This window comes from Xenopus laevis, chromosome 6S (genome assembly GCF_017654675.1).
Source record: "Xenopus laevis strain J_2021 chromosome 6S, Xenopus_laevis_v10.1, whole genome shotgun sequence".
NCBI classification, from domain to species: domain Eukaryota; kingdom Metazoa; phylum Chordata; class Amphibia; order Anura; family Pipidae; genus Xenopus; species Xenopus laevis.
The window spans coordinates 133,474,830-133,494,105 of record NC_054382.1 but is presented as its reverse complement, the minus strand read 5'-3'; the positions used below and the strand labels follow the sequence as shown (position 1 = coordinate 133,494,105).

The 19,276-nt window shown below is 41.0% G+C and overlaps 1 protein-coding gene across 4 annotated transcripts in view; it reads left to right on the top strand.

Moving 5' to 3' along the window:
• Positions 1–19,276, top strand: part of tsnare1.S (t-SNARE domain containing 1 S homeolog) — a 173,145-nt gene that overhangs the window by 65,960 nt on the left and 87,909 nt on the right. For 3 of the 4 annotated variants that reach the window (XM_041568039.1, XM_041568037.1, XM_041568038.1), the window contains exon 3: positions 12,983–13,108. In XM_041568039.1, the coding sequence (XP_041423973.1) occupies positions 13,024–13,108 (85 nt within the window). In that variant the 5' untranslated portion in view covers positions 12,983–13,023. Of the gene's footprint in view, positions 1–12,982; positions 13,109–19,276 lie in introns of those variants that run through there. The other variant, XM_041568040.1, reaches the window with a different exon arrangement.

Below are 19,276 nucleotides of genomic sequence, written 5' to 3'. Positions count from 1 at the left end.
AAAAAATTATATATATATATATATATATATATATAATTTTTTTTATTGCCTGGTGTTCCATTTCTCTGCCTGCCATAGGATCTAATCAGCTGTCTATTTAGCAACATGAATGCTGCGTCTGAATGGGATAATTGTTATTGCCAGTGCAAGTAACTCAGGTCGTTATTCTCTTCCTCTCACTGAATATCCTGCTGATTGGAGCCAACAGAAGCCAATGAATTCTCAGCCCGGCGTTCCTCTCTTTTACTGGATCATAAATGTGATTGGGAAGGTGATGGGATAGTCGGACACGTAGCTCTGCAAGAACTGCTTTGCCTCATTATAGGGATGCACTGAATCCAGGATTCGCTTCGGGATTCGACCAGGATTTGGACTTTTTCAGCGGGATTCAGATTTGGCCGAATCCTTCTGCCCGGCCAAACCGGATCATAAGATGCATATGCAAATTAGGGATAGGGAGGGACATTGCTTGACCTTTTTGTCACAAAACAAGGAAGTAAAAAAAATGTTTTCCCCTTCCCAACCCTAATTTGCATATGCAAATTAGGATTCTGTTCGGTATTCAGACAAATCCAAAATAGTGTATTAGGTGCATCCCTACCTCATTATAATGGTCTCATATCAACAGTTGTTGGTCAGACTACGAGCAGCCTGGGCTCCAACACTGACTTGCTCATTAGGTGCTTAGGGTTGCCTTCTGACTATATACTTCTAAGGGGCAGATTTATCAAGGGTCGAATCGAAAATTCGAATGAGATTTTTTTATGGTCCAAACTGTCAAATTCCACTACGGAGTTATTCAAATTTGATTCGAGTTTTTTGTTTAAAAAATTTGAATTCTTTGGCCCTTTAAGAATTCAAATTTGACTATTCGACACCTGAAACCCTCCAAATTGCTGTTTGAGCCAATGGGAGAGGTCCAGTGATCAGTGTGGAGCTATTTGCAGACATTTGAGGTTTTTTTATTTCGGAGAAAAAACTTGAATGGAGTTTTTTTTTTAAATGTGATTCAAGTTTTCGGGTCGATTCACTTGATCCGAGTTTAAAACATTCGATTTTAATAATAAATTTAGATCGGTCGAATTTCGAGTTTATGGAACTTTTTAAAAACATGAATCTCGAAATTTGACTTTTGATAAATGTGCCTCTAAAAGTGTTTTCTAAGACCAGGGCCAGACAAGTTGTATCTCGGCCTGCGGAGAAACAAAGGCAAAGAGTCCACTCCTCTGTTGCTGCCCTTATGAACCTAGAAACATTACCTCTGCTATAGTCAGTCAGATGCAGCGGATATCAGCGGTGAAGATTTTGCCTTTTGTAATAAAATCACCTGCGTTCGCTTCTGGTTGCAGGTACGTCGGGCAGCAGAGAAGCAGATTCTTAACCTGCGTTTCTCTGCTGGCCAAGATCCAATTCACCTGGCCCTAGCCTAAAGGCCCCCATACACAGGCTGATAAAAGCTGCCGGCTTTATCGGCCTGTGTGTGGGGCTCTTCCCCGATAGATATCTGTCCGAAAGTTGGCTAGATCTCGATCGGGCATGTTAAAAAATCCCGATGGTTCGGGGCCGCATCTGTCAGTTGATGCAGTCCAGCGATCCGACCGCCTGTATGGACTGCATTGTGATCCGATTGTTGGGCCCTAGGGCCCACGATCGGATCAGCCCGATATTGCCCACCTCAATGTGGGCATTTTGGGAAGAGATCCACTTATTTGGCGACATCACCAAACGAGCAAATCTCCCTGTGTATGGCCAGCTTAAGAGCTTTCACAGAGGTCCCAACTGGCATTTAAAGAACACAGAAGCCCAATCTGACCCCTACAGGCCCAATAATAGTGACCATCTGAAGCATCTTCCAGTAGCCACACTTGGGTTTTTCCCAAGTCTACAGATTGCCAATCTGGGAGCCAGGGGTGATCCTGGCCCCCTCGACCGCCTGAGGCAGCAGTTGCTGCCGCCCCCGTGCGCTTACCTTTTTGCGCCTGAGGGGGTCCAGGGGGGTCCATGAGGGTGGTAGAGAGAGCCAGTATCCGACAAGTGATTGGATGTTTCCATTGCAGGAGCCAATCACAATGGCACTCATTTGCCGCAGTGTTATCTCTTTATGGTAGGGATGTGCGGGAAATGAAGAACTCCCTATACAAAGCACATAAATTTTGGTACCGGGCACACTGTCAAACTCACGTATTGATCAGACCAGAAAAGTAGTAAATTAAAAGTTGAAGCTTTATTATATAGTCATCTCTCGCCTGATGCGTTTCGTGTCACTAGGACACGTAATCATAGGCTATAGCCGTAGGGGTTGTTCACCTTTGAGATAACTGTCAGTAGGATGTAGAGAGGGATATTCTGAGACAATTTGCAATTGGTTTTCATTTTTTATTATTTAAAGTTTTTGACTTATTTAGCTTTGTATTCAGCAGCTCTTCAATTCGTATTATAAACACTCTGGTAGCTAGGGTCCAAATTACTCTAGCAACCATGCATTGATTTGAATGAGACTGGAATATGAATCGGAGAGGACCCTACTAGAAAGATGAGCAATAACATGTAGCAGTAATATATAATAAGTGTGTAGCCTTACAGAGCATTTGCTTTTAGATGGGGTCAGCGATGCCCATCTGAAAGCTGGAAAGAGAGAAAAGGGCAAAAATTATAAAAAAAATAAATAAATAATGAAAACCAATGGAAAAGTTGCTTAGAATTGGCCATTCTATTACATACTAAAAGTTTACTTAAAGGGATACTGTCATGGAAATTTTTTTTTATTGAAACTCAGCACTATCAGTTAATAGTGCTACTCCAGCAGAATTCTGCACTGAAATCCATTTCTCAAAAGAGCAAACAGATTTTTTTTGTATTTTAATATATTTATATTCAATTTTAAAATCTGACATGGGGCTAGACATTTTGTCAATTTCCCAGCTGCCCCCAGTCATGCGACTTGTGCCTGCCAGCAGAGACATGCTTTCTGGCAGGCTGCTGTTTTTCCTTCTCAATGTAACTGAATGTGTCTCAGTGAGACATGGGTTTTTACTATTGAGTGTTGTTCTTAGATCTACCAGGCAGCTGTTATCTTGTGTAAGGGAGCTGTTATCTGGTTATCTTCCCATTGTTCTTTTGTTTGGCTGCTGGGGGGGAAAAGGGAGGGGGGTGATATCACTCCAACTTGCAGTACAGCAGTAAAGAGTGACTGAAGTTTATCAGAGCACAAGTCACGTGACTTGGGGCAGCTGGGAAATTGACAATATGTCTAGCCCCATGTCAGATTTCAAAATTGAATATAAAAAAATCTGTTTGCTCTTTTGAGAAATGGATTTCAGTGCAGAATTCTGCTGCAGCAGCACTATTAACTGATTCATTTTGAAAAAAATGTTTTTTTCCCATGACAGTATCCCTTTAAAGGTGAACCACCCCTGTAATGGATTTTATTTGTTGTTCCTTTATAAGACCGGATCCTAAGGCTCTTGACGTAAATTTAGCCAAACTTGCTGAACATAACACCTTATCCTGAATTGCAGTGACACACGGTAAGATTTGGGGAGATTAATCGCCCAGTGACAAATCGCCTCTTCTTCGGGTGACTAATCTCCCCGAAAAGCTTTCCCGCCGGCTAGAATCTAAATCGCTGGTGGGATGGCTCTCAGAACGATTAGTTTTCCGAAGTTGAGGAAACTACGGGCGACTTCAGAAAGCCGAAGAGATCCGAGTGCCATCCCGTCGGCAATTTACATTCTAGCCGGCGGGGAGATTAGTCGTCCAAAGGAGAGGTGATTTGTCTCTGGGCAACTAATCTCCCCGAATAGCCGCGTGTGCCACCACCCGAAGAGTAAACTTCCCAAAAGACTGCTGTATTGGGCAAGGAGTGTATGTTCTTGTGGCAAGTATAGGCTTGTGTTCATTTGCACTTATTCACATGGGGCCAAACAAGCCACATAACAGAGATCAGTGTCATGTCATAGTTACTTACACCGATGTGCATGTCATGCCTGAAATACTACAAAGTTGTGTCAGTGTAGTGTGTGTATGAATAGTGCCCAGAGCTGTCTAATTTGAAGCACTTTGAGCTGTCACACATACAAGTCCAATAAGAAGCAGTCTGTTGCCGGGCTGGCACTCTCCTAAGCTTTTCCTGAGAATGGAAATATTTGTGTCACATTTTGTCAGTAAATGGCTGTCTGCTCCCCTGGGAGATGTCTCTGCTGTGAATAACACTTAATAACACTGCAAGTCATTGCTGTCTCGCAACTGCCAGCCACAATAAACTGCCCTTCAACTGGGTTTCTGCTGCATTTTAGTCTTCTCTTTGTAGCCGGCACATTCCTAGGGCTCCCCCTGCTCTGTCTCCTATACCCACAGCATTGTAATTATCCCCCTCTGCTGCTTATTCCCTATGTTTTTACCATTCCATAGAAGCAAAATATTACTATGATTTGTTTGATTGCAACCTCCAAATGTTAGTAAAGAAAATTGGTGTTTCCGACAAGTACACAGACAGGTTTTCTGTAATTTTTCCATCTCTACTGACAGTTTTGGGGAAAAAAAAAAAGTTAAAAGGGGGGGATGGTTGTGGGTGTGTCCTAGACCCAACATTTTTGAGAAATTGTCATACAAATTTACTCTTTTCTTGTCAAAATTTCCTACGTTTGAGACACAAACAAGGTTTTAGTGTTTATACAACTTGTACTTGTTTAGAACTGAATTCTTTCTTGCAAAACTATTATTGAAGAAAAATTATGTTGACGTGTAATTTTTTGACAAATGTTTTTTCTACGTTTTTTTTTGACCGTTTCGCATAAATGTCTTTAAGGGTCAGGGCACACGCTCAGATTTAGGGAGATAAGTCGCCCGGCAACAACTCTGCTCTTTTTCAGGGGGACTAATCTCCCCAAACTGCTAGAATGTAAATCGCCGGCGGGATGGCACTTGGATCGATTCGTTTTTCGAAGTTGCCTCATGAGGAGACTTAGCCGGCGGGAGGCAGTTCGGGGAGACTAGTCGACCCGAAGAAGAAGAAAGTCGTCACTGAGCGACTAATCTCCCCGAATCTGAGCTGACCTCAATCTGGTCTGTTCTGACCCTAAAACGGTTGTGTCTATCTGTGTGTCAACTGCCATTTTTAAGAGTGTGTTGTAGGGATGCACAAAATTCAGTATTTGGTTCTGGATTCTGCCTTTTTTAGCAGGATTCAGATTCGGACAAATCCTTGTGCCTGGCCGAACCAAAGCTGAATCCTAATTTACATATGTAAATTAGGAGAGGGGTGGGAAATGACACAAATTTTTGTCACAAAACAAGAAAGTAAAAGTTTTTCCACGTTTTCCTTTCCCGCCCCTAATTTGCATATGCAAATTCAGTTCGGTATTCAGCCAAATCTTTCATGAATGAATCGGGGATTGGCCCAAATACCAAAAAGTGGATATGGTGCATCCCTAGTGTGTTATGGCCACAACATTTCGGGAGACATTTCCTCGCCTCGCCAGCAATAATGTTGATGCCAGGTGGAAATGTCATGGGGGAAAGTGTCATGGCTTATGTCAATATAGAGAAGAATTGTTGAGCACAGATACTCTTATCACTTTGTATAGCAGAGCAAAGGCATTGGTAGCAATTTGAGGTTCATTTCTAAATCTTTCATCAGTTACAGAATGCTGCTGCTGCTGTTCCTGGAGCTTGCCTGTAACCCACAGTGGTTCGTTCCACATCTCCAGTGGATTTATTCGTGTCTCCTTTGCCCTCAAAGCCTTCATTGTAGGATGATGGTGGCGACACAGAATAAAGGTTCCTCTGCACTCACCCATTATGGAATATCAAAGGACAATTAAAAAAAATTGTACAGAAAGCTTCAAGCACAAAATAGTATTGTTTGTCCATGAATTTCAAGATATTTAGGGGAATCAAAACCCCCAAAAATTAATTAATGGAAACTTACCCAGAGTTCTCCTCTTGGCACTTCAGTAGTTATTATTTTCTATTTTAACAGTTTCTGAGACATTTTAGATGATTCTGTTCTGCTAGACAGCCTTCAGCTCAACTAATGTGTCTCTCTCTCTCTCTCTCTCTCTCTCACTCACTCACTCACTCACTCACTCACTCACTCACACTCTCTCTCTCTCTCTCTCTCTCTGTCATCTATCTATCTCCTATCTCTCTCTATCTATATATAGATTATCTATCTATCTCTCTATTTCTCTCTCTCTCTCTCTATCTCTCTCTGTCATTTATCTATCTCTCTATCTCTCTCTATCTATCTATCTATCTCTCTCTCTCTCTCTCTCTCTCTCTCTCTCTCTCTCTCTCTCTCTCTCATCTATATATAGATCTATCTCTCTATCTCTCCATCCATCCATCATATATCCATCTATCTGTGTTTATTTATGCATCTGTCTCTGTCTTTCTATCTTTCTATCAGACCTTTAATGTCCTTTAAAGATATTGCTGTTGATTATTGCACAGCTTTTATTTGTCTGTCTGAGTGTCATGGTCTCCTCCTCTTTTAATGAAACAATTTTTATTGTTGGCTCAACTTTTGCACTGGAATCCCATGTCCCCTGGAGCTATGGGCAATGTATTGGAATCTGGTGGCTACTGTGGTTGCAATTAAGTGTCTTGGCAACACAAGCATAAAATATGTTCCTGGGTGGAGCAAAAGAAGTGGTTTTATTGGTAGCCTTTATGTGGACTGGCAGCTAGAGGCTGTATTTGGCATTTGGCCTCCAAACCTCCCATACTCCTATATGATTGTTGGCCCAGACTCCCAACGTTAATACCATATCTGCCAAATAGTTGGGGTGTCCTAAGGATTCAATTGTTCATCTTGGAACTTGGGTGGTTGTGCTCCATGATGGTGGGGCGTACTGAAAATGGAGTGTTAGCTGCATGATCTTGGGATGACACTTCAATTGGCCAATGATCCATTGACTCACTGTGTTACTTATTGTCACTTCCCATCACAGTTAATTAGTATTCCATCTTTACTATGAGCGATTGTGTTTGTGAACAAGTTCCGCTGAGTTAATTCCTCTCCCAAGCTGGGCCTGTCTTTGACATCCTGGCACGCGGAATGGTCTGAATCCGTCAAGATCGCAAACACGCACACACAGACACACACACGCACACACAGACACACACACACTCACACACACACACATTACATATTTCGCTGAGCAGCAAAATTACATTTCAGCTGAATTTGGGCAACGTTCTGCCTGATTCAGTGGAGCTTAAAGAGACTGCATATTAATTGGAATATTCCCAACGAGCTGAGCATTGTCCAAAGAGCTGCGTCTTCACTTACCTAAAAGATTTGAAAAATGACTCGTTTCAACTGCGTTCATTTTTTTAGTTGTTATTTATTCTGAATTTCTGTCTGTATTGTTTTATTATTCTTCGAGAATACATGCAAATTATTGGTATGTGTGTAGCATAGGGATGCACAAAATCCAGGATTTGGTTCGGGATTCAACCCTTTTTCAGCAGGATTCGGATTCAGCCGAATCCTTCTTCCCGGCCGAACCATATCCGAATCCTAATTTACATGTGCAAATTAGGGCTGGGGAGGGAAATTGCATGACTTTTTGTCACAAAAGGAAGTACAAAATGGTTTCCCCTTCACACCCCTAATTTGCATATGCAAATTCGGATTCGGTTCAGTATTCAGCCGAATCTTTCACTAAGGTTTCAGGGGTTCGGCTGGATCCGAAATAGTGGTTTCATTGCATCCCTAGTATAGTAACAGTCTCTCTCTCTCTCTCTCTCTCCCATAGATCATAGATTTGCATTTTCTGTGTAATAATAAAACAGTCGCTTGTACTTGATCCCAACTAAGATATAATTAATCCTTATTGGAGGCAAAACCAGCCTATTGGCTTTATTTCATGTTTATATGATTTTCTAGTAGACTTAAGGTATGAAGATCCAAATTAGGGAGAAATACGTTCTCTGGAAAACTCCAGGTCCAGAGCATTCTGTATAACCGGTCCCAAACCTGTATATAAGGTTCCTATATATTATCATGCTCTTCAGTATATCACATCAGCTGCCATTGAATTAGTCTTTATTCTTGGCCATCTATTCAATCCTCTTGACTTGAGACTCAATCAACACATTTCGTTGGAACAAGTCAGAGATGTTGGCATGTAGTAACAAAGGAGAGATCCATATAGCGATTAAACGTCCCACACTCGTTACATGGGATCCTCAAGTCAAATGTCAATCAATTAGCCCCGCTGCTCGTGCCCTTCTGCCATTGATTTCTTTGGCCTGTTGATAATTGACACCAGTCGTACAGTGGCATTGACTAAACACCGTGGGCTTTTTCTTTCTTTTATAAATAGAGTAGCGTCGGCTAGCTAATGTGGTTCAGCAGCAGCAAGTGTGTGTAGCTGAAATTATTCATATATTGGTACAGGTATTGGATCTCTTATCCAGAAACCCATTATCTAGATAGCTCCACGTTACAGAGAGGCCGTCTCCCATAGATTAAATTTTATACAAATCTTTTAAAATTTCCCTTTTCTGTGTAATAATAAAACCAGGCAAAACCAGCCTATTGGGTTTATTTAATGGTTATATGATTTTCTAGTAGACTTAAGGGATGAAGATCCAAATTATGGAAAGATCCATTATCTGGAAAACCCCAGGTCCCAAGCATTCTGGATAACAGGTCCCATACCTATAATAATAAAACAGTCGCTTGTACTTGATCCCAACTAAGATATAATTAATCCTTATTGGAAGCAAAACCAGCCTATTGGCTTTATTTAATGTTTATATGATTTTCTAGTAGACTTAAGGCATGAAGATACAAATTACGGAAAGATCCATTATCTGGAAAACCCCAGGTCCCAAGCATTCTGGATAACAGGTCCCATACCTATAATAATAATAAAACAGTAGCTTGTACTTGATCCCAACTAAGATATAATTAATCCTCATTGGAGGCAAAACCAGCCTATTGGGTTTATTTCATGTTTATATGATTTTCTAGTAGACTTAAGGCATGAAGATCCAAATTACGGAAAGATCCATTATCTGGAAAACCCCAGGTCCCAAGCATTCTGGATAACAGGTCCCATACCTATAATAATAATAAAACAGTAGCTTGTACTTGATCCCAACTAAGATATAATTAATCCTCATTGGAGGCAAAACCAGCCTATTGGGTTTATTTCATGTTTATATGATATATGAGATGGGGGAAGTCCAATCGTTCGAGGATTCGTATGATCGGATCTTTGCGTCTATGGCCAGCTGAAGAGGCACATTTATCAAGGGTCGAATTTCAAATTCATGTGAGTTGTTTTAAACTCCCTTTAATTCTAAATTCGACTGGGGGTTATTTATTAAAAGAATCGAATATCTAAAACTCTTGACGAATTTTACCGACCCAAAAACTCGAATTCGAGTTTGAATTCGACTAAACTCGATTCAGGAAGGCTACATACATCTTGAAATTGGTCACCGGAACTCTACCATTGACTTATGCAGTAATTCAACATGTTTTAGGAGGCGAATAGTCGAATTTGAATGCTTAAAGGGCCAGAGTTTAATACAAGTCGAAAATTTAATTAAAAAAAAAAACTCTAATCGTGTTTGAATAATTCCCTAGTCAAATTTGACAGTTTTGACCATAACACAATAGAAAATTTGAATTCGAATTTTCAATTCTACCCTTAATAAATCTGCCCCTTAATGTATGAGATTTGTTATCCAGAAAACCCCAGGTCCCAAGCATTCTGGATAGCAGGTCCCATATCTTATTCAATTAAAAAAAAAAAATCCTTTTTCTCTAATAATAAAACAGTAGCTTGTACTTGATCCCAACTAAGATATAATTAATCCTTATTGGAGGCAAAACCAGACTATTGGGTTTATTTCATGTTTATATGATTTTCTAGTAGACTTAAGGTATGAAGATCCATATAATTTTGTTTTGTTTGTTTTTCCTTATATCTCCAAAGATCCTGTAAATGTGCTACTGGCACCACCTATAGTTTTATCCTTTGATAAGCAGCCATCGTCTGACTGCAGCACCTCCCACATAACATTGGGGGTTATTTATCAAAATCCAAAAAATATCTCATTATTTTCTGAAATATACTGTGACCAAATCCGCACGGGTTATTGACCCTTATTTATCAATACATTTTGCCAAAAAATTCCAGTGCAGGAAAAAAAACTCCAAAAATAGTGACAATCGTATGAAAATTCGAATTGTACAAATTTTTCAGATTTTCTGCCAGGAAACGATGAATTCTTAGAATTATTGCATGAAACCCAGCGAGGATCAGGATATCTTCTGGACTTCTCCTGTTGACTTATATACAACCTCGGCAGGTCTGACATGCCTTATTTTCGAATTCTGTCTTTTTCCATCCTTGGGATATAATGAATCCCACTATTTCCACTAAAAATTCAGGTTTCATAGTTAAAAAAATAAAATATTTTTTTTTCTAGTTTTTGGCATTCGGACTTTAATCAACTACCCCCTTTGTGTTTATAAAGTCATGCCAGGAACATAAGAGGGGTGTGGCCAGTTGAACAGACCCATAATTAAATAGCGCTCTCCAAAGCTGGGGCAACTCTCTGCATTTGTTCATAGCCTTTAGGGCAAAGACACACGCTCAGATTTGGGGAGATTAGTTGCCCAGCGACAAATCTCCTCTTCTTTGGGCGACTAATCTCCCCAAACTGCTTCCCACCGGCTAGAATGTAAATCACCGGCGGGATGGCAATCGGTGCTCTTCGTTTTCCGAAGACGCCCGAAGTTGCTTCACGAAGAAACTTTGGGCGACTTCAGAAAACAAAGCTCTCCGAGTGCCATGCCGCCGGCTATTTAGATTCTAGCTGGTGTGAGGCAGTTCAAGAAGATTAGTCGCCCGAAGAAGAGGAGACTTGTCGCTGGGTCTGAATCTGAGCGTGTGCCGTTAAGGTTTTTAGGGAAATCCGACCAATCCGTCAAACTATCATGAAGTTAGTGGGAATCAAACGATCGTGCATCTTACGGTTTTTCGTCCGACGTGTCAGAAAATTGATCGGCCAGGTTAGAAAAATTTTCATCAGTCACCGTGAAATCTATCTATAGCTGGCCATAGATGTAAAGATGTTTAAAAGATCTTTTCGTTATCTTGAAACGATTGTTTAAATGTACGATTTGTCCATCAACTAAAAAGACCAATTCAAGCGATATTGTCTAGTTGAAGCCATGAAAACTGAGGGGAGCTGCCTGCTTGTCCCTGCAATCAATTGGACGATGAATACGTTTATCACCGAATTTTTTTAACCTGGTTGAACCGTTTTTCTGACAGATGTGGGGCAAAAAATCGATCGAAATATCGAAATAGATATCGAAATAGATACACGATCATTCGATTCCCGCTAACCTCACGATTTTTTATGGTTTGCACTAAAATCGGTCGTTCACCAAAGAAAAGTTTTTGCGTCTATGGGGACCTTTAGTTTTGCAGGCAGCTCCCCTCAGTTTTCATGGCTTCAACTGGACAATATCGCTTGAAATGGTCTTTTTAGTTGATGGACAAATCGTACATTTAAACGATCGTTTCAAGATAATCTTGGTCTCAAGATTATCTTGCCCGAAGTTTCCTTGTGAGGCGACCTCGGAAAACGAATCGATGCGCGTGCCTTCCCCCAGGCGATTTTCATTTTAGCCGGCAGGGGGAAGGCAGTTCGGGGAGATTAGTCGCCCCAAAAAAGAGATTTGTCACTCGGGTGTCTAACCCCCCTCCCCCCCGAATCTGCTTGTGTGGCCTGACCCTAACTGTTCCTTTAATACCTGTAGTCAATATTTACAGGGAAGGATTTATAGTGAGAATATTGGAAGCCCACCATGGGTCTGGAATTTCTCTTTCCAAGTGAATTAAGTCGCACATTACGGGATTTTCTCTTGTCTGTAAGCAGTGTTGGCTCACGGCGCTGCTGAGCAATGAACAGTAATCGGGATCATGATGAACTTTTATTCCACGTAGGAGGGTGCGAGTAGAATCACCAAACCCTCTGTCATCTGATATATATATATATATATATATAATATATATATATATATATATATATATATATATATATATATATATATATATATATATACATTTAATTAGGCAATCATCTAAGCCAGTGATCCCCAACCAGTAGCTCGCGAGTAACATGTTGCTCTCCAACCCCTTGGATGTTGCTCTCAGTGGCCTCAAACCAAGTGCTTATTTTGAATTCCAGGCTTGGAAGCAAGTTTTAATTGCATAAAAAACTAAGTATAGTGCCAAGAAGAGCCTCCTGTAGGCTGCCAGTGCACATAAGGGCAACCAAATAGCCACTCACAGCCTTTATTTGGCACCCCAAGGGACTTTTTTATGCTTATGTTGCTCCCCAACTCTTTTTACATTTGAATGTGGCTCACGGGTAAAAAAGGTTGGGGACCCCTGATCTAAGCTGACAAATACCCCAGTCAACAATAAAATAAATGGATATTGACGGAACTTTAGTTTTACAGTAATAGAATTGTTACGGAGGGTTTTGCATACAGACCCTCGGGTGGGGATTACATATCTGGGGAGCTGGTTGGCCTACTCCAAACTCTCACCAATCCCATTGGTTCCTTGTTGTAGCGGCGTGTGAGTATTGGTGCATTTCTCTCAATCTTACGGTTAGATAGAACAAAAGGCTGCGCAATTATCCATAGGACCCCCACACGGCACATTTCATTAAAGTTTTATATCGGAGCAATTGTGGAATGATCGACTGTGAAAGTGGTGCAGATTAAACACAATGTTGGCTTTGTATAATGATCAGTAACTTTACCCTCCATGTTGGCTGGTGCAGTGCAGATCTTTCTCTATATAACGGCAATATTCGGAGATACTGTATAAGTGTGAATAATACATGCTCTAGGATTTGCCTCTTACCTTTCTTCTAATTTTCCCAATTTCTCCATGTTTCTCATTGTCGTTCTCCTAATTCTCTCTCTCCCTAGTTTCGAGGCATCTCTGATCAGCCTGATTCCCAGTTACAAAGATGTCGTATGGGTCGCTGGACGGGAGTGGATTTGGAAGCAGAAACCCTTTCAGTGGACCCTCTACACAAGGATACCAACCTCTAGGTAAGTTCTTTGTAGATGCAGAACTACTTCAGCTGTTTGCAGACTCCGGTATCTTTGTCCAGAGGTGTAACTTCAATTAGGTTGATAAAAGCTGTTGACTCCGCCCCTCTAGACCGAGGTGGCAGTTTATACGCCTGGTTATTCGGCTCTCAGGAGGGCCATTGTTAACCTACAAGTGCTTTAGGTGGTGGTGAACTACTATAGTTTATATAAACAAACTACTGTTTAGCCATGGGTGCAGTCATTCAAGCACAGGATACACAGTAAATAACAGATAGGTACTACTATAGTTTATATAAACAAGTTGCTGTGTAGCCATGGGGGCAGCCATTCAAGCACAGGATACACAGTAGATAACAGATAAGTACTACTATAGTTTATATAAACAAGCTGCTGTGTAGCCATGGGGGCAGCCATTCAAGCACAGGATACACAGTAGATAACAGATAAGTACTACTATAGTTTATATAAACAAGCTGCTGTGTAGCCATGGGGGCAGCCATTCAAGCACAGGATACACAGTAGATAACAGATAAGTACTACTATAGTTTATATAAACAAGCTGCTGTGTAGCCATGGGGGCAGCCATTCAAGCACAGGATACACAGTAGATAACAGATAGGTACTACTATAGTTTATATAAACAAGCTGCTGTGTAGCCATGGGGGCAGCCATTCAAGCACAGGATACACAGTAGATAACAGATAAGTACTACTATAGTTTATATAAACAAGCTGCTGTGTAGCCATGGGGGCAGCCATTCAAGCACAGGATACACAGTAGATAACAGATAAGTACTACTATAGTTTATATAAACAAGCTGCTGTGTAGCCATGGGGGCAGCCATTCAAGCACAGGATACACAGTAGATAACAGATAAGTACTACTATAGTTTATATAAACAAGCTGCTGTGTAGTCATGGGGGCAGCCATTCAAGCACAGGATACACAGTAGATAACAGATAAGTACTACTATAGTTTATATAAACAAGTTGCTGTGTAGCCATGGGGGCAGCCATTCAAGCACAGGATACACAGTAGATAACAGATAAGTACTACTATAGTTTATATAAAGAAGCTGCTGTGTAGCCATGGGGGCAGCCATTCAAGCACAGGATACACAGTAGATAACAGATAAGTACTACTATAGTTTATATAAACAAGCTGCTGTGTAGCCATGGGGGCAGCCATTCAAGCACAGGATACACAGTAGATAACAGATAAGTACTACTATAGTTTATATAAACAAGCTGCTGTGTAGTCATGGGGGCAGCCATTCAAGCACAGGATACACAGTAGATAACAGATAAGTACTACTATAGTTTATATAAACAAGCTGCTGTGTAGTCATGGGGGCAGCCATTCAAGCACAGGATATACAGTAGATAACAGATAAGTACTACTACAGTAGATACTCTACTGTACTTCAACGGGTTTCTAAAGCAAACACACCAGTTTTACCAGTGTGGAGCTACAGTGCACACTTTAATTTTTGGTTTTACTGTTCCTTTAACTGGGTTTTGATGATGTGTGTGTTTGTGAGAGAGAGAGATAAGGTAAGTAATTAGTGAGTACAGCACAAGTAAGTGCTTCGTTATGCCTGGTTTGTTGTCCTTAGCTGGCCCTGAGCAGCACAAGTCAATGGCTCCTGCGGGAGATGGAGATGAACATTGTCAGGAATGTGGAGCACGTTATTAAGGGGAATCATGGGGAAATATTCTTTACATAAGTAGATATAAATATCTCTGCTTTGTGTCACACTCCTGCCTAGAAAAGGAATGTTAAAGTACAGCTTTACTGTGAGTAGTTCTGCCTGTGCCGTGTGCTCTACCTCTGACAGATATTCTCTGTTTTGGGCAAAAAAACGACTGTTCGTTTGGTTCAAAGGACATTCGTATTGTGGAATCCCAAATATGGGGAGAATAATAGGCAGCCATTGTTACTGACACATGTTCTCTACTTTCCATTGATATTTGTAGGATTTGCTGAGGGGGCACTGGTACCTGACAGCGCTCTGTATGGGGACAGGGAAATGATCCGGCTTTTAAATCTGAGCTGCGCGATATCATCTTAGAGCAGTGGGGATTTGCTTTGTATATTAGTCAGTTCCCTTATATGTAGGACACACTGGAAGTATTGATACTGCAATTGGATGTGACTTAGTGTAACTGCAGTGCCAGCGAATGAGAGAGCAGAATAATCAGCCCTCGCCTCTTTAGTTCTCCGGACAAATTTAACTCTGGTTTTATTGACTTCTGCACATATGTAATATCCAGCCCAGACGTGTGCCTGCTGTCTATAAACTCCCAGCTGATTGTGCCGCTCATCTGACACACGTTTTATTCTTCCACCACCTTTAATAGAAGTGTTGTGCCTTCCAGCTGTTCTGCACCTCATCTACTCACTGCTTTCTGCTTCCTCCCTACTTTATGGCTCTCATGTTCTGTCTAATAAACTCAGCCCAAGAGCTCTGCTACGATATTCACCTTTTATCCCTCATACACATACGTTATTAATTATATATATATATATATACACATATACAGGGTCACCATCAGGGGGGTACAAGTGTATGGGGCCCGGGACTGAAGGGGGGCCCAGCAGTGCTGAACTTTTCAAAAGAGCTGGGCCCCCCTTGACAGTGCTGAAGCCGTGCCCCCTCCTTCCAAAGTCCCGAATAGCCGAAATATGGAAGTGCCAAAAAAGCCGAACAGCCGAAGTCCTGAAACTTTTGAAAAAACCCAAAGCCACGAGAGGAGGCGAAGTTGAAGTTGAATTTTTTTTAATCCCCTGGTCACCAATGTATTATTTTAATATTCTATAGGCCACTGCCACCAATGTTTTTTTAAAAAAATATTCTCTGTATTCCCCAATTTTTTTTTAACTTGTAAGGGGGGCTCTGGCACCAATGTTATTAATAAAACTTTTATGGGGGCCTTGGCGCCAATGTTTTTTTTTTTTTTTTTTACTTATAGAGGGGCCCTGGTCACCAATTATTTTTTTTTTAACTTGTAGGGGGGGCCCTGACCAACAATAGCTTTTTATAACTTGTGTGTGTGTGGGGGGGGGGGTTACCTTTATTTGCACTTATGTCTGTGTCTTATGTCTTTTTACTGTGGTGTGGAATGGGCTGGATCTGGAGTGGGGCTTGGGGGCTATGGTGGGCGGGGCCCCAAAAATTGTTGTACGGGGCCCCATGATTTCTAATGGCGACCCTGTATATATATGAGAGAGACATTCCAATAATAGACACATTTCGGGACTTGGTGAAGAATAAAAGAAGAAATTATTGTCAGCTTTTCGGTCCGTTTTGGACTTTTTTTCAAGACATTGGGAGGAATTCACAAAAGTGCTGATATTGAGACAAAATAAAAGTGTCGGATTTCCCACCAAATTCACAAACTTCTATCTCCATATTTGTGAATTTGTCTTTTAAACAGACAGTTTTCAGATTTTGTACGACATTTTAACAACATTTTTCTTGAAATTGTCTTTAGCTCTTACTACACCTGTCAGTCAGAAATAAAATTTGAATTTTTAGGGGAGGGGGTTAATTCTGTAACAAGATATAAGGGTCTAAATACAAGAAGTGCTATTTTGAGCAATATAGGAATTTGTACCAGAATTTTGTTTTATTAGCTTAGGTCAAGTGTCTCATTGCTGCTAAAACTAAAAAATTGTCTGGGAGGCTTTACTTTTCCTTTAGATAATATATTCACTCAATTTGCTAATATTTCCCTTATTCATTAAAGGGATACTGTCATCTGAAAACATGTTTTTTTTCAAAACACATCAGTTAATAGTGCTACTCCAGCAGAATTCTGCACTGAAATCCATTTCTCAAAAGAACAGATTTTTTTTATATTCAATTTTGAAATCTGACATGAGGCTAGACATTTTGTCAATTTCCCAGGTGCCCCTGGTCATGTGACTTGTGCCTGCACTTTAGGAGAGAAATGCTTTCTGGCAGGCTGCTGTTTTTCCTTTTCGATGTAACTGAATGTGTCTCAGTGGGACCTGGATTTTACTATTGAGTGTTGTTCTTAGATCTACCAGGCAGCTGTTATCTTGTGTTAGGGAGCTGTTATCTGGTTACCTTCCCATTGTTCTTTTGTTAGGCTGCTGGGGGGAAAAGGGAGGGGGTGATATCACTCCAACTTGCAGTACAGCAGTAAAGAGTGACTGAAGTTTATCATGACTATAAAATGCTGATCCCTATTAATATGATAATTCCCCAATGGGGCACCTACGAGAGATGTGAAATGAAGATTGGCTGAACCAAAGCAGAGCAAGTTATCTAAAGGCCCCCATACACGGGCCAATAAAAGCTGCCGACTGACAGAGTCAGCAGCTTATTGGCCAGTGAGTGGGGCTCTCCGACCAGGGTCCCTGATCGATATCTGGCCCAAAGTCGGCCAGATGCCGATCAGGCAGGGTAAAAAATCCTGTTGGGATTGAGACCGAATCAACGAATAGATGGAATAGGTGATCCGACCGCCCATTTGGCCTCCTTTCTGATCTGATCGTTGGACCCTAGGGCCCACAATCAGATCGGGCCAATATCGCCCACCTCATTGTCAGCATATCGGGGAGAGATCCGCTTGTTCGGTGACAAAGCCAAATGAGCGGATCTCCCTGTGTATGGCCGCCTTTAGAATTGGCTTGACACATGGGGAAGAGTTATACTGAGCTTTTCTCCATTTTTAAAATGTCGGGAGAAAATGTTGTTTAAAATGTCGCTTTTTGCGCCATTTTTATGTCGTTTGTAAGACAAATTCATAAAAGTGTAAACCGTCTTTCTTTCACTAAAATATCAAAAGTGGCAGTTGAGTAGGAATTTAGGCAGATTTCTGTTTGTGAATATGGAGAAAGTATTTTACTCTAGTTTACCACCACTTTTACTCCTATTATCGACTCTCTCTCCACTTTTGTGAATTCCCCCTTAGTGTCACAATGTTGAGAAAGGTCCAAAACAGGACTGACACATGGAAAATACTTCTTTCCTCTTCACCGCATTTGGGAGTCCCGGAGTGCGTCTATTATTGAAATCTCTGTGTATGAAGTTTGAGACAGCACCCAGGCATGTGACTAATATTGTTTGGAGTGCACCACATATGGGACTAATATATATATATATATATATATATATATATATATATATATATATATATATATATATATATATATATATATATATATATACATACTGCGGCAAGCGCTTGTTGAGTCAGCACAAAGCATTGGCACTTAATAGACTTCCATTTATTATCAGAATCAAAGTTAATGTATAGGTCTCTGAAGTTTTAGAGAGAATCTCATAAAGATTATATGCAACCCTATGGTCTCTTTACCATATCTCATGTACTATGTACAATACGTGGCCAAAAGTATGTGGACGCTCTGTGTAAAATGCATTGCTCTTAGTTGGAAGTCTCACAGCTGAGTTCTAAACTGTCTCTGGAAGCTGCATCGGCACAAGAACTATCCATAGAGCAGAATGGGGATTTTATGGGGGACCAGAGACAACAAACCTTAAATTATGTGCAATGACAAAAGTTGTCTGGAGTGGGATAAAGGCAACTGCCATTGGAAATTAGTCCCCTGAAGTGGTAAATGGCATTTTTCTGTCTGGCAGTCTGCTGGAATTATCTGGGTTTGGCAGTTGGTAGGAGAACTCTACAAGCTATAATGCAAAGGTAAAGTTTGGTAGAAGGGTAATAATATGCTTTTGGATGGGGCCCCTTGTTTTGGTGAAACTTGAATGGTCCTACACAGGTTGGTTGGGCAGACCCAGCCCTGAACTATATCTTGACCCACACCTACCACCACCCATCTGCACTCATACCACCTACCCAGATCCACTACCCAATCTGAACCCACAAATATATACTCACTACCTGACCTGTGGCCCTTCATAATAGGAAGGAATGTCACTCTATTGGTGGATCAACCAGGTAATGGGAACAAATTAGCAAGTTGCAGTATAATCACGGCTCCGCACACACTTCATAATCAGCAGGTTATTTATTGTTATTTTCACCACACATCAACGTTTCGGGGGGTTTTCACCACCCTTCATCAGGAACAAATTAGCAAGATCACTAACATTGAGAAGAGACGGATAGACCCTCTACTACGCAATGTCTCACCCCTCTACTCACGCCTCTA